The sequence below is a fragment of the Triticum urartu genome, chromosome 3 (genome assembly GCF_003073215.2).
Source record: "Triticum urartu cultivar G1812 chromosome 3, Tu2.1, whole genome shotgun sequence".
Lineage (NCBI taxonomy): Eukaryota > Viridiplantae > Streptophyta > Magnoliopsida > Poales > Poaceae > Triticum > Triticum urartu.
In genome coordinates, this window is record NC_053024.1 from 470,705,720 (window position 1) to 470,720,711 (window position 14,992).

At 42.8% G+C, this 14,992-nt stretch overlaps 2 protein-coding genes across 11 annotated transcripts; one reads left to right on the top strand and one right to left on the bottom strand.

Moving 5' to 3' along the window:
- The first annotated feature begins 438 nt into the window (after window positions 1-438).
- LOC125544410 (receptor-like serine/threonine-protein kinase ALE2) lies at window positions 439-9,072 on the top strand. Of its 10 annotated transcripts, XM_048708092.1 has the most exons (19): window positions 446-590; window positions 692-870; window positions 1,598-1,729; window positions 1,832-1,927; window positions 2,041-2,151; window positions 2,249-2,425; window positions 2,521-2,601; window positions 2,753-2,857; window positions 2,966-3,073; window positions 3,144-3,242; window positions 3,416-3,619; window positions 3,711-3,833; window positions 3,908-4,099; window positions 5,260-5,355; window positions 5,488-5,859; window positions 6,073-6,330; window positions 6,608-7,003; window positions 7,418-7,661; window positions 7,732-9,072. In XM_048708092.1, the coding sequence occupies exons 2-19, from the start codon at window positions 777-779 to the stop codon at window positions 8,354-8,356; spliced, it is 3,513 nt and encodes a 1,170-aa protein (XP_048564049.1). In that variant the 5' UTR covers window positions 446-590; window positions 692-776; the 3' UTR covers window positions 8,357-9,072. The 10 variants fall into 10 exon arrangements, with proteins under 10 accessions (XP_048564048.1, XP_048564050.1, XP_048564052.1 ...); XM_048708091.1 differs by having other exon boundaries at window positions 439-870; XM_048708093.1 differs by having other exon boundaries at window positions 439-870; window positions 2,969-3,073.
- A 904-nt stretch (window positions 9,073-9,976) lies between these two features.
- LOC125544411 (5'-nucleotidase SurE-like) lies at window positions 9,977-14,449 on the bottom strand. Its single transcript, XM_048708101.1, has 10 exons — window positions 14,050-14,449; window positions 13,780-13,874; window positions 13,608-13,675; window positions 13,479-13,522; window positions 13,324-13,401; window positions 13,054-13,207; window positions 11,395-11,547; window positions 11,200-11,310; window positions 10,617-10,682; window positions 9,977-10,513 (listed from the first exon to the last, which is right to left on the bottom strand). Exons 1-10 carry the CDS (start codon window positions 14,340-14,342, stop codon window positions 10,394-10,396), a joined length of 1,182 nt encoding a protein of 393 aa, XP_048564058.1. The 5' UTR covers window positions 14,343-14,449; the 3' UTR covers window positions 9,977-10,393.
- Window positions 14,450-14,992: the final 543 nt, after the last annotated feature.

Here is a 14,992-nt window from a genome sequence, read left to right on the forward strand (position 1 = left end):
GGCATGTGCACGAAGATTATTCGACTCTCATTGACAAGGTCAAACCGACTACAGTATGGGTGTACGACCATAGTGATCACTCGGTGATCTAGAGTCCTTGACGTAATTTTTTTTTATCATATTTGATTTGAGGTGTTTTAAACTCCTTATGAAATTTATAATAAATTTGGATTTTTTTCAGTAAAAAAGTTGTAGCTGTGCTCGTTGATTCCACAGGTGATTGTATCATGTTTGTATCGGTACACCACTAGTATGCTAGTCCTCACGGGTCAATTTCACTGACGGCTCGCTCGCCGGTGTCCCCAGAAAAAGGGGCAAAAGAAAGAAGAAAGACCCACGCGTCCACCACCACCCTCTGTGCGTGTCCCGGACCAGACTCCGCCTAACTTTATGGCGAGGATGGCTACCAAACAGCATCACGCGCTGCTCATACAAACGCCCGCCCGCCCGCCCGCCCCTGCCCCCCTGCTGGCTGCCGCGAAAGAAAACCAAACCGTAGAGAAACACTCGCGCGATCGCCGGAAATGCCCTGCCGCCGCCGCCACCGCCGCCGCTGCTAGTGCAACTTGCTCCTCCTGACCCCTGTTGCTGTTGGGTTTTATGCCCGCTTCGCTTCCCCAATTGTTTACTGCCAGCGAATCTTCTCCCTCCTCGCCCGCTCACCCGCTCCCGCCTCTGCGCTCGCCGACAGGCCTTTTTGCCGACATGGCGGGTTCGTGGGCGGTCGGCACTTGACGGCGGCGTCGGTCCGGGTTCTGCCGCCGAGGCTCCGGGAGATGGGGCGGCGCCAAGGAGGGAACGGGTGGGGCGTCTGCGCCGCCCTCGCCCTCGCCTCGCTGGTCTCCGCTGTCGTCATCCTTGGAGGTGGAGGTATGTGGAGTGGAGTTACCGGCGTGCTTCTCTCGGGTGGTTTCGCGGTTTCCTGCTGTCGTTTTAGTCCGACCAGCATCATGCGTGTCTGAATGCCGCCTTGCTCGTGAGAATTTTCGTGGGTTTAGCTGCCAAACCCCGAGCCTCGGCGTTAGTTTATTATGGCCAATCAAACTGGCTGTGTAGATTCCGCGTGGCAACTCCAGCCACCGTTGTCGGGCACTTTGATTGCTGGAATTGGATGGCAGATTGATGTTTAGAGAGCGTTGTTTGTGATCTTCAGTTGCCCCAAATCTTAAGCAGAGTACTATACGAGAGACACAAGATTTGTTTACATATTATAAAGTGGGATCGTCCACTTTTAACTTCTAATCAGTACCTAGATTAGTGTCGAGCACTACCAGATATATGATGGATGAAAGGTCACCAGCGTGCCTAATTACTTTTCGAATTATATTTTATTAGCACTTTATTGTGATTCTGTATCAGCAACGCACTGGCCAGATATATGTATGTAATCCTGACCAAATAAATATAATGATTATATGCGTGCTCAATTATTTGACTAATTATATTTTCTTTTAGAACCTTGTTTTCACTAATTAAGATTTCGTCTTACTTCCAAACGTAACCACGTTCCTTTTTGTTCTGTAATGACGACTGCAGTTATGGCTTTCTATTCTATGGCAGTAAATAATTGAATGTCATATTTACTTTGTTTCTGAAGGTCATCAGCAATCTCATGCACCTGCCTTTGGTCGTAAAGTTCTTCTATCCATAACAAGTGGCCATCCACAAATCAACCTGGATAATATACTTCACCCGTCACAACTACAAGTTCCAACATTGCAAAGCTTAGGTGTGTAACTAAACATGCCTATGGGCCAATGATTTCAAAATTTTGTTGTTATATATCTGCTGTATGATTGTAGTTTAAATTCAATTAACAATTATGTTCTAGGGCTAACTGTAAAATTATCAGCACCAACTAGTACTAGTACAGATGTTAACAAACAGTATGATCATTACGCACCGAGCCCAACAATAAAACATGAAGGTACCTTTTGTAACTCCGACTTATTATATGTTTTCCTTCAATGCCATGTCAAGATTTTTTTTTAAACACATGATTTTTTAATGGAAATGGTTTACACTCTTTGGCTTCCTCAGATGAAGCTGTGTCAGCGTCCAAACAGGCACTGCTGCCTAGAATGCAACCTAGTCTTTCACCGGATCATTTTTATCAGTCACCAGAAATATCTTCATCTATACAGAGTCCAGGTGAATTGCTGTTCAGTATGATGCTGAACTCTACCTGTATCTGTGTAACTGTGAAATCCAGTTTCGAATAACGAAAACTTCATTGCTTTATTCAAAGGCCAACCTTCCCCTCCTTCACAAATGGTTTCTCCAGCTACTCAAACAGGCAATCATCATCTTCAAGAACAAATGCCTGCAGCTTCGCCATCTCTTCCAGTTGAACCACATGCGTCTCATCCTAAAATTGCTGTGAACACTCCAGCTGCCGCACATTTTTTAACACAGCCACCCTGGTGTAAGAACTATCTGGATCTGCTTTACGTCCTCAATGTCATTACCATTTGGTCAATTATTTGTTTCTCAATTTTCATATAATTTTACCTTGACCAGCATCTCAACAGCCTCCATCTTCACCTTCCACTGGCAGTCAATCAACACAGCCAGCTCCTTTACCCCATAGATATGGCCATTGTAAGATTGTTGGATCTGATGTTATATCATGTTATTTGTTTTAGTTAATATACACTGTGTTGTTACTTTATTAGCTTAATAAAATGGTGTCAACTTCTCATATTTACCTAACCCAGAATCTGTTGCGACCTGTGATTCGTATGGCAAGCAGCTCCTTCGTCATTCCATACTCCTCCAACAGGCCAGGACACACTTAGAGTACCAGTTGCTTCACCTCCAGGAGAACCACCCAGCAAAAAAAAGCCACCACAGGAAGGTATAGTTTTTATTGATGTCTAGTCATATAGCTGGTCCATACGTTTCAAAGTTTTCAGTTTTTTCTCACCCAGATTTTGGTTTATATAACCTTTTATGTATGTGTCAGTAGTACCACCGACGCCCATCGCTCCTGCATCCAGTCAGGACAAGGATGGCATATCATTTGCTAGACCTCCAAATAACTTGCCAAGTCACAGCAGCTCACCGCCAAAAGGTTCAGTCTACCTGATTCAGTGCAGATTTTTTTCATAGCATTTCTAAAGGAGCTATTTGCTTCGGAATAGGCACAAGGGAGACTAATCATTTAACTCCTGCCGCTCCACCTTCGATACACCGGGCCATTCAAACTCCCCCACAAGAGAGGCAACGTCCCCATTCAAATGGTACTGAACTCAATCATGTCATTCTGTAGATTTATCCTCTTCATTTATGCACTCCAAATATATGATGGGCAATATCTGCTGTTTGTCCATCATTAATCACTTGTGCCGTTGACGGGACTAGGTGCGCTAAGGAGCGGAGATCACATTTTTTGTTCTTATACATCACTGTGCAGGACCAGCTGCTTCTCCAACAACAACAATCCATCCTGCCAACCATGGGAAGGCCAATGGCGTTCCAGTTGCATCACCTTTAAAAGGCAGACATCACCATTCCATAGCTGTAAATAATACACATGGGATCCATGGGGCTCCAACTGTGGCACCGTCAAAGGGAAGGCATCACCGTTCCTTGCCTGTCAATAGGACATCTGTAGAAGGTATCCCATCAAGGCACCAACCATACCTACTAGGCCACAACCATAATGAACTTATTGCCGATAGTGAAATTTATGAATTTATATTGTGCAGGACCTGTCCATTCTCCCCAAATTTCTCCCGGCATCCATAGGAGAAGACATGGCATTCCAGTTGCTGCACCACCAAAGGAACCTTCCAGCCATGTACCACCTGCAAATCATAAACACCACAAAGGTATCCACAATCCCACTAGCGAAAAGATAATTAGAAATAAGTACATTCATCTCAGTAAGTGATGTTTGGTGCAGGTTCCTTTCCTGTCATAAGCCCTGCTCCACATAGAACTGGTAATGCTTCTGCAACAAGCCATGGACATTCAGGTTTAGATCATAGTCCTGCTCCAGCACCACTAGTCTTGTCTCCATCCAGTGGAAAAGATGGAAATCCAGTGTATGCTCCGCATCACCCTCATCAATATCATTCACCTTCATATTCTCCAGGTTAGTTGTGATAATTGTAGGAAAAGAAGTGGTAATTCACAATTGTCCAACTTAATCTCATATATAGACAACAGAGTAAAGGCCAAATGGGCTAATATACGTATGTATTGCAATTTGCTCTTATTCTTTACATTATCTCATCCCTTCTAGCTCTTCAAAATGGAATGAACACAGGTTCAAACAATGTAGCTACAGGATGCTACCGAGTGATATAGAATGCTATAGGAAGCCTACACGAGATTGTCGCCCCGGGCCGCGGTCTGGCGTGCCCGGGGTTTGTCTGCACCCTACAACCACACCTTTCCGAGGGCACTAATATATTGAGTTAGGTTGGGTTCAACCGTGCATGCTGACTGACATCCTTGAGAACTGATTATGCTAATGCATTGATAAGTACACATACGTTTCATCAGTAATGCCAGAATTGTGAAATGGCCATATTTGCAGACTAAATATTACTCCCTCCGACCCATAATAAGTGTCGCAGTTTTGAACTAAGGTTGAACTAACCTTAGTTCAAAACTGCGACACTTATTTTGGATCGGAGGGAGTATGATTTAAAGTAAATATTTTGTCCACAATATTGGTTGAGACTCATCCAAGCATGCGGAGTATATCCTAGCTCTACTACGGGCATTTGGCTATATGCAAGTATTTATCACGAGGTCCTCAATTTCGATCCTGCATTAAATACGTTGAAAGTGTCTTCTTTCTCTATTCATGCTGAATCCAATAGGGCCAGAAGCAATCTAGGTTTACATGGCTTTAATATGAACTAGCCGGAATTTTCCCATGCAATTGCGTGTCAAGATCCTTTTTTTTCTTTCTATATGACTTCTTTTAGCAACCAAGCAGGTGTTCTGCCATTCATATAATAGGGGAAAAGAGTTGCAAATATTTACAAGAAAAGAAAAAAAGACTAGTTACAAACTTCATATAAAATATATACTAACTGTATTTGTGATACAACTATAAATAACTACGCATATCTGATTGATATGTAATGCTGGACCCACTATAACCGACGACGTGGATCTTTCTCTTTTTCATCTGATTAATGTAGTAACTTCTAGGCCTCCAAAGTGAATGTGTTGTTTTCTGGTTGATGAATGGTAACCTAATTATAATTGACTTATATTTATGTACAATTGTACATCCAGAACCTGCTCCACCACCTGACAATTCTGCAGTTAGAAAGCCCAGGGCTTTGGTACCAGCACCAAGTCATTCCTTGTCGCCTCCACCTCCAAATTCATGTATGATACATATACTTTATTGCCGTCTGAAATTTATCAATTCAAATATTCTGTATATTCAATTTAACCGGGCTGCTACATTTTAAGTACTAATCGCTCAGCTGTGGTTCACTCATCCTTTTTTTTTGCTAGACTGCACGGCGTTAAATTGTAAAGATCCTATGACCAATAGTCCTCCAGGAACAACATGCCTCTGTGTGTTGCCAATAAAAGTTGAGCTTCGATTAGGTATAGCACTGTACATGTTCTTTGCATTGGTCTCAGAACTTGCACAAGAAATTGCATCTGGAGTGTTCATGAACCAAAGTCAAGTTCATGTTATGGGAGCAAATGCTGCAACTGAAGACCCTGAGAAGACAATTGTCCTCATTGATCTTGTGCCACTGGGAGCAAGATTTGACAATACAACAACACTTACAGTATTTGAAAGGTTTTGGCACAAACAGGTCATCATAAATCCTACGGATTTTGGAAACTATGATGTGTTATATGTTCAATACCCAGGTGAGAGTTCTTTATAACTACTTTTGTGTTATTCATCTTAATACTGTTTTCCTTATGTTAACATCTTCCTACCTATCATGTCGGTTTTTTAATCTTTGATTTGACTTGATTCTGCAGTTGCTTTGTTTATTATTCAGGTCTCTAGTCATCTATCACTCTGTTTCTCTCTGGAAAAATGGTCATGGTAATACTTTGTTTCATTTACTCATTCAGGTCTTCCTTCGTCACCACCATCAGCTCCTGGAAATCTGAACAACAGTCTTAGCAATGGAAATGATCAAAGGTTACACCCACTTGCTGCTGATATAGGAAACCACAGAGAAACAAAAAGCAGAGGCATAATTGTGATTATTGTCCTGTCAAGTGTCTTTGCTTTAATTTTATGTGCTGGAGCTGCATTGGTGATTTATTTCAAGCTTAGAAACCACCATCATTTAACCGAAGCATCACTTACGCCAGAAAAGCCTGCAGGTAGCAAAGCCATTTTTCCTAAGGATTCCTGTTTCTGTTATTCCACTTAATACAAATATAATGTTTTTAGCTTTCAGAAGTTGGGAATTCTTGTTTTATGTTACCTATCACTGGAAAGCAACTGTTTATGAAAGATTTTATTTCATGCTTTACTGGTCAAAGCACTTAGAACAGCTTTGAGCAAAATCTGAAGGGGCTAAAGCTACAAAATTAACGTTAAACGCTGTTTTGCTTACTGTTCTTTTCTTTTTCGTCAATGCTTGCATTGGAAATGCAGATTCTGCAGTAGCCGGGAGTAGGCTAGAAAGCAGACCTATCTCGGCATCACCGTCATTCAGCTCAAGTATAGTGGCATATAAAGGATCAGCAAAAATATTTAGTTTGGTTGAAATGGACAGAGCTACACAGAGATTTGATGAGTCCAGGATAATCGGTGAGGGTGGTTTTGGCCGTGTTTATGAAGGTATTCTTGAGGATGGAGAACGGGTTGCTGTCAAAGTTCTTAAGAGAGATGACCAGCAAGGAACCCGGGAATTCTTGGCTGAGGTTGAGATGCTTAGCCGATTGCATCACAGGAACTTGGTTAAATTGATAGGTATATGCTCGGAGGAGCATATGCGATGTTTGGTATATGAGCTTGTTCCGAATGGAAGTCTGGAATCTCACCTTCATGGTAAGACTTTGTTCCTTCTGTCACTAGACCTTCAGTTTATCAGAATTCCTTTACTGTTTTCATGAGAATTTCAGTTTTACCGCTTCACTTAGCCTATTTCTTTGTTAGACGGAGACGTATTAGATTAGCGAAGCACTTTAGTGACAATAAAATTTAGAAGTATTTTTTGTAGTATTATACAGCTGTTATAATAGAGTGCACATATGAACACTGATATGCTAAGACATGAAATACCCGCACATATGAACACTGTTATGTCGCAAAACCCATCTTTTCAAACTCTTGGTACTTCTGACGGGTTACAAGCTGGTCATCCCTCTTAGGGCTTAGGCCCATGATAAGTCTGTCAATTAGGTAACCTGTATAACATGGATGTGCAAACTTATAAACAGATTATTTTATGATTCCACACAGGATCAGATAAGGACACTGCTCTGCTTGATTGGGATGCCAGGCTTAAAATTGCACTTGGGGCGGCACGAGGTCTTGCTTATTTGCATGAAGATTCAAGTCCTCGTGTTATACACCGTGACTTCAAGTCAAGTAACATTTTGCTGGAACATGACTTCACCCCCAAGGTTTCAGACTTTGGACTAGCAAGAACTGCTATAGGCGAGGGGAACGAGCATATCTCAACTCGGGTTATGGGAACTTTTGGGTAAGTTGGATCTCTCAACTCTTTCATAATATCCTCGACGTATCTTAAACTTATGGCGGGTTCTTGATAGGTATGTTGCTCCCGAATATGCGATGACCGGGCATCTTCTAGTGAAGAGCGATGTCTACAGCTACGGTGTCGTCCTCCTCGAGCTTCTTACGGGCAGGAAACCTGTAGATATGTCAAGGCCTCCAGGGCAAGAAAACTTGGTGACGTGGGCCTGTCCTTTTCTGACAAACAGAGATGGTTTGGAAACACTCATCGATGCATCACTTGGAAGTAGCATCCCGTTAGACAGCATCGCAAAAGTAGCAGCAATTGCTTCCATGTGTGTTCAGCCAGAGGTGGACCAGCGGCCGTTTATGGGGGAAGTTGTTCAGGCCTTAAAGTTGGTATGCAAAGAAGGCAGTGAGTTCAACGAGTCAAGAAGTTTTAGCCAAGATTTGCACATCCAAGACGCGGAGATTATAAGTAGGGCAAGTCTGGATATGGATGCAGGCCCAGTGCTGTCTACCGAGCAGTTCACTGCATCGGCGCGTTACGATACGCTGGATGCCTCTGGTTCTTTTCGGCGGTATTCAAGTTCAGGTCCTCTGAAGGTCGGCAGAACTGAACGGAACAGGGAGCGAGGTTTATCAACAGGTAGCTCAAGTGAACACTGTGGTCTACAACGATTTAGGATGGATTCAGAGTAGTCAACGTGCGGGCTCATTTTGATGACCTGCGCAACGAGGAAGTACCATTGGCTTATTTTCTGCGAGCGGGCCGGACTTCATATTTACTGTGAATATTTCAGAAATGGAAACGATGCCATAAACGGTGTACCGGATGAGGAGCGACCCAGTGGTGGATGGCAATGTAGGCCTGGCATACATAATAGTTGTGCGGGCTTTCTGTAGCCTTTTCCCTAACGAACTGCACCCGGGGAGCTTCACAATAGAACAAGAGAACTCCGTTTGCTGGTTCTTCAACTGCAAGTCCTTGTGCGGGCTGCAGAAGAAGTGCAGCGGAGGATTGCACTTCAAAGGAAATTTCCCCTTTCCTCTGGGGAGAGTGCGTGTGGGTGGTTGAGCTTGTCGAGACCATGGTAGAACACACGTGAAAGGTAGTGGCGAAATAAATATAAGATGTAGGATATGACTCTTCTCTTTATTATTCAGTCCTCTTATTCAGTTCTTAGGAGAAGATATGTATGTGTTCAATTTTGTATCTCTGCCCCTTAATATATATAGGTGGCTTGATAAGTGTAGCTGAGTAGGAGTTTAGCTCTCCTTTTCTTGGAAAGTGGAGAATAGACTGTAGGGGTTCAAATCCTAACACTCATTCTTGGACCGCTACTCGTAGTATGTTCCAGCTCTGGTAAAACCTGCAAAACCCTATTACGGGAAAATGGAGAAAGGATACTTGCATACTATGCCTTTGTTGCATGAATTGCATCGTAAAAAATCTTGCGTTGAGAAACTTCAGTAAAATTCGAACAAGGGAAGAAGTGTACAACCTTGTCTTTTGGCCATGAAGTTTCTCCCCCCTGCATTCTGCACTTTTCTAAAAGCCTGTTCGGAGTCCCTCCGCTCCACAACTCTGTTCCTAGAGCAGGCGGGGTCGACCCGAATACTATTAACTCCATGGAGTTGGCAGTGCGGAGCGGAGCGAGCTGCAATTAAAATTTGTGGAGCGGGGAAAGAGGTGCTCTGCAGGTCCGAGGATTTCATGGACTACCGAACTGTCTCTAAGTCTTCTTATTCCAATTGCTTGGACTGATCTCCCAGTGTGACCGTAGGAAATGACTTAGTGAATAGATGTACTAGATTATCACAAGACTTGGTCGCCCCCTCAGTCGTCAAGAGGAGCCCGCCTCCGACGACGACTGGGAAGAGGCGGCCGAGTGGTCGGACAAGGAGGCTCCGACGGCTTCAGACCACTGAGGATGAGCAAGAGCAGCTCATGGCCGGGCTCTGTGCGTCCCTCTTAGATGGGTTGGCCCAGGTGCCACCGTCGCCACTGCAAAACCACGGTGTTCAGGTTGGTTTAATTAAGTTTTTAGTTTAGTTTAGATTAATTTTGAATAGTTTGGATGTAATATACATCAAACTAGTTGAATTCCGTTAAATTTAAATCCAATATATCAAACTATTATAAATTTCATCAAATTTGCAAGTTTGAAATGTTTAAACTGAGATAGCCTTAACGTGTCAAGGGACATTTAAGGGCGCCCATTTAAGCATCCACGGTGGAGATGCCCTAACACTAGCACGAGAATGAACTGAAGAACTATCGTAAAAAAGCAAGTTAATTCTGGCACCGCTCACAGCATGTCAAGAGAGACCAACAAACTTAATTGTTGAAACTGCATTTCAGGTTACATGAGGTCAAAATATTTTCGTACGACATGGTCCAGAAGGTACAAATCAAAAACCAATCACACCCATCCGATGACACAACACCTTTCTGGAACAAACCACACTGAAAGAATAGTGGGGAGTGGCAGTATTCGTCTAGTAGATGCAGTCGCCTACATGATCACTTCGAAACTGTAGGGCTCCAGCATCAAATCATTTTACATGACGAAGAAAATCGGCAACTGTTGGAGAAGACCAACAAAAATAAAGACTGCACTGAAGAAGCATGGAATGCAAAAGACAGACAAGAATCAAGCCAATAAAGCAAGGGGAGAGGAGATGGACACCAAGGCAAGGACTAAAGCACCTACAGTGTACATTTCTGCGTGTTTGTTAGGTCGCTGGAGCTTCCTTTTCTTCGGATACAGCCACAGCTGCTGACAGCCAGTCTGACGCTGGAGCTTCGAGTTCAGGCTCGACATGGCCGTGCACATTCAGAGGAGTGACAGATATCTGTAGGTTGTAGAAGGGGGAAACGATTAGGCACCTGGAGAACACAGCACACACACACACACACACACACACAGAGAGAGAGAGAGAGAGAGAGAGAGCTCACAAATCCATTTTCCAAAGCTCTCACATCGATATCGTCATCCAAATCTTTGTGCAGCTTCTCAATGAACTGCATTTTTTTATGAAGCCAGGTAAGAAAAGGATGCGCAGAAAGCTTTGACTGTGTTTAAATGTGCTTACTAACATGCTTGATTCAAGGGTATTCTAGATGAATTTTGGAGGATTCTCATCCTTAGGAAATTTTCCCTTATTCCTTAGGTTCATTTGTACTAGATTTCATAGAAAAATATCCATCCACTCTAACCTCATCCTTACGAAATTTTATCTTTTTCCTGTGCACAGCCAAACAACCATATAATTCACTATGTTATAACATTATTCCTATATTTCTCCTATCCTTGCGTTTTACAAATCCTGTGAATCAAAGAGGCCCTCAGAAGTCAGGAGTACACTTTCACTTCTACAAAAATAAACACTAGAATGACCTTAGGCTATTTACAATCTCCATATGACCATAAGTACCTAGTTTGGTTGCTTAAAAGTTCATTTTTGTTTTGTGCCTGGCCAAAGGAGTGGAGCTATGTGTTTTGATTGTGCTATACAAGAGCTCTCGAAAATACATTTACCTCGGCACGGAAAGATTTCTTCACTACTTCTCGAGCTTGTTGCTTCCCTGCAGCTGCAACAGACTCGACCTCAACTGTCTTCCGCTGAGTACTACCTCTGCGTGCAGCTCCCTGAAGATAAAAGGATAAACCAATTTTATATTGCACTAATGATGACATGATAAACTTCTTTGTAGTAAAAGATTTGCTTCATACTGCTGCAGAAGCATCCTTCCCAAGCTGTGCAAGCTGAATACCAAGGCTTTGATGCATGCCCATGAAGTGAGCAGCAGGTTGAGGCCTACTTGTCGACACAGCTTGCCAGCTTTGAGCAGGACTGTATATGCTTTGCTTGGTCAACTTGAAACCCTGGCATCAGGAGCAGGAGAGAGAGAGAGAGAGAGAGAGAGAGAGAGAGAGAGAGAGAGAGTTAATTATGTGTTAAAAAGGAACCAAAACTACCAATGTGCTGAAGATTTTTGCCTGTCACAGTTGTGAAAAATAATACAAATTTAAACAGAAGATTCCAAAATGACCTGACTTCCCCATTATCAACATATAAACAAATACCATTGTTCCTCCAATTTAGTAAGGTTGATTTGTTGTACATCTAATTGCAGCATTGTCATTAATTCTTAAATAGAAATCAGGTGTCCCTTTTGTCAAAAAAAAATCATTAATATTATAGGATGGAGCCAAAGTAAAGCTAACTTATGAGTTATGACCATGCTACTCCTGGTGAGGTCCAAAGCAAAATACCAGATCAAGAGACAAATAGATACACATCGCAGTACTATGATAGATAAGTCATCAGCAGAAGAGAGTTAACCACTGGAGACACGACACGGGTTTTTATCTAAAAAGATAAGGTTCAGGTGTCAAAACAGGGCAACTTCTGTGTAATACATTTTTTCTATCATTGGATTGTCAGTGAGGTGTGCATCACGTGCTTCAAATGGACAGACACTTCGAAAACGTAGTTCACTGACAACATACATTCTACATTATAAATTGCAGAAACTTGTTGATTTACACTTTAGACTAGCCTCTAATAAACGTAATTGGTATATGATGCTCTGAAGTTGAGGATATAATAAGTTATATACATTTTTTCTATCATTGGATTGTCAGTGAGGTGTGCATCACGTGCTTCAAATGGACAGACACTTCGAAAACGTAGTTCACTGACAACATACATTCTACATTATAAATTGCAGAAACTTGTTGATTTACACTTTAGACTAGCCTCTAATAAACGTAATTGGTATATGATGCTCTGAAGTTGAGGATATAATAAGTTATATACATTTTTTCTATCATTGGATTGTCAGTGAGGTGTGCATCACGTGCTTCAAATGGACAGACACTTCGAAAACGTAGTTCACTGACAACATACATTCTACATTATAAATTGCAGAAACTTGTTGATTTACACTTTAGACTAGCCTCTAATAAACGTAATTGGTATATGATGCTCTGAAGTTGAGGATATAATAAGTTATATACATTTTTTCTATCATTGGATTGTCAGTGAGGTGTGCATCACGTGCTTCAAATGGACAGACACTTCGAAAACGTAGTTCACTGACAACATACATTCTACATTATAAATTGCAGAAACTTGTTGATTTACACTTTAGACTAGCCTCTAATAAACGTAATTGGTATATGATGCTCTGAAGTTGAGGATATAATAAGTTATATACTTATATGTACTGCTCTGGGTCACAAACAATAGCAATAGCATGGTCCAGTATGCTTCTCACTAAAAGACAAAGTGGACAACAAGTAGAAGGATTCATGTACTTCTACAGCTATGATGCTATTTTTGGCTCTAAATGGAGTTTGAGTACAAAGTTTTATTCACAAAATAACCTTATTTGCAGCTGGCGAGCTTGGAACCCCAACATTCAGCAGGCACCCTTTGAGGAAAGTTCCCTTCTCAATATCTGCCAAGGCAGCATGTATCAGTGGCAAACACAGCCCAGCTGCATCCTTGAAGTCATCGTCTTTGGTTTCATCCTTCTTCCTAGTTGCATATATGCACCACTTGTTATTAGCTTGTGTTACCGAGTGAATAAACCATACCAGGAATGATATAATAGATTTGGGACACAGTTTTAATGTGACTAATCGCATACCCACCAATTCAATGAGATTGCAATTGAAGGTACCCCACACATTAAGGCCTCTCTTGCAGCAGCAATGGCAGAAGAGTGGAACCTACACAGATTTGTAATCAATTACATAACTAAACTGAAACAGACTATAAATGGGCCACTTGTGAAACAAGAGCATACATCTCATAGCCGCAGTTTGGCCCAGTATTGATACCGCTGATCACCTGCAAACCAAATGGAATCATCCTCTCAACGACAAAGCATAATAAATCCACCTTTTCCCCTAAGCATAGTTAACAAGCACAATACCAAAGCAGGTGCCGACCAAGAAAATAGCCTCCCAGATAATGCCAATGAGATACAATCCACCGGCGTCCCTACATTAAGAGTCGTCGCAATTAGCATAGAGGAAACTCACAGTACCCAATGGATGAGGAATGGTATGATACAAATGGCGCACAAATGGAGGAAGAACCCTCACCTGATATCTCAAAAGCCTTCGCCCCTGTAAAATGGACGGATGTCGCAGACACAGTCTGCCGGATGGTAATGGAGTGACCACAGACAGGTTTGTCCCTTCAAATTAAGAAAATGTTGTGATTAAATTGCTCTAAGAACCACAGGGATGATGATTAATGATGGATTAGGGAGTTACAGTAGTTCACGAAAAAAATCCAGCCAAAACGATGAATCTCAAGAGAAAAATGTAACGTGGAATCAGGAGGTTGGGCGTTCGGATTGGGGGACATACGATTCAGGGGCGCACACGTGGACGTCGCATCGGCCGCCCTTGACGAGGGCGTCGACGAGCGCCGCGAGACCCGGCGACTGGATCCCGCCGGCGCAGGTCAGAAGTACGACAGGCTTAGCCGGCGCGTCATCGGCCGCCGTCTCCGCTGTCGGGGCCTCGGCCTCGGCCGCGGTGGAGCCGGCGTCCTCGGGCGAAGGCGGGCGGCGGGCGGCGAGGACGGACTGCAGATTGGACACGAGCCCCGAGGGGAGGGGATTGGGCCTCCGGGACTCGTCGCCTGAGCTCGCGGCCATCGGTTTCGCCGGAGAGATGGACGGGGGTTGGGAGAGAGAGGGGGAGGGGGAGGGGGGTACGGAGGAAGGGAGGAAGAGGCAAATGTTCCAGGCGAAGCGGAGGAGGAAAATGGAGTGGAATGGGGTGGGCGCGCATAGTTTATGGATTTATCCGGACCGGGCCCGCTTTACGTGTCGAGCGAGCGTCTTTTTGACCCGCACAGATTTGAGGGAAAGGTCAAGTATACTGCTCAAGCAAAAGTGTGCCAAAATTGCTTTGTCAATTGTCATCGTTCGTTAGTTAATCTCACACTTCGTCCCTTTTCTCGGGTTACCTACTCCACGATCTTCAATTGTAAACTTCCGACTATTTTTTTACATATATAATTATTTTATGCCCAATCCTATCTGTTTGATTTGTCCCTAGTTTCGGAAAACCTTCAGTTATGCCCAAGCATGTTTGCTCCTCTTATGCTTTTACCCTTTGTTTGATTTAAAAACTTCATAACAAATATTAGCTTAGAAAAATGCAAATAAGATATCAAAATGTTCAAAAAGACATCACTTATATGTGCATGTCATTTGCATTCATGACAAAAGTCTTGTTTATATTTTTTTAGGTTTAATAACTTTAAAAATGTTAATAAGCTTGTGTCGCTTAAACAACACTT

What these genes read in the sequence shown, in the direction of transcription:
- LOC125544410 (XM_048708091.1), top strand. Translation starts at nt 777, where the DNA reads ATGGGGCGGCGCCAAGGAGGGAACGGGTGGGGCGTCTGCGCCGCCCTC. An exon ending in CAGCAGCTCACCGCCAAAAG is followed by an intron (nt 3,074 to 3,143) that starts GTTCAGTCTACC and finishes GCTTCGGAATAG; the next exon opens with GCACAAGGGAGACTAATCAT. An exon ending in GTTATATGTTCAATACCCAG is followed by an intron (nt 5,860 to 6,072) that starts GTGAGAGTTCTT and finishes TTACTCATTCAG; the next exon opens with GTCTTCCTTCGTCACCACCA.
- LOC125544411 (XM_048708101.1), bottom strand. Translation starts at nt 14,342, where the DNA reads ATGGCCGCGAGCTCAGGCGACGAGTCCCGGAGGCCCAATCCCCTCCCC. An exon ending in CTTGGTCGGCACCTGCTTTG is followed by an intron (nt 13,523 to 13,607) that starts GTATTGTGCTTG and finishes TTTGGTTTGCAG; the next exon opens with GTGATCAGCGGTATCAATAC. An exon ending in AGAAATCTTTCCGTGCCGAG is followed by an intron (nt 10,683 to 11,199) that starts GTAAATGTATTT and finishes AAAAAAATGCAG; the next exon opens with TTCATTGAGAAGCTGCACAA.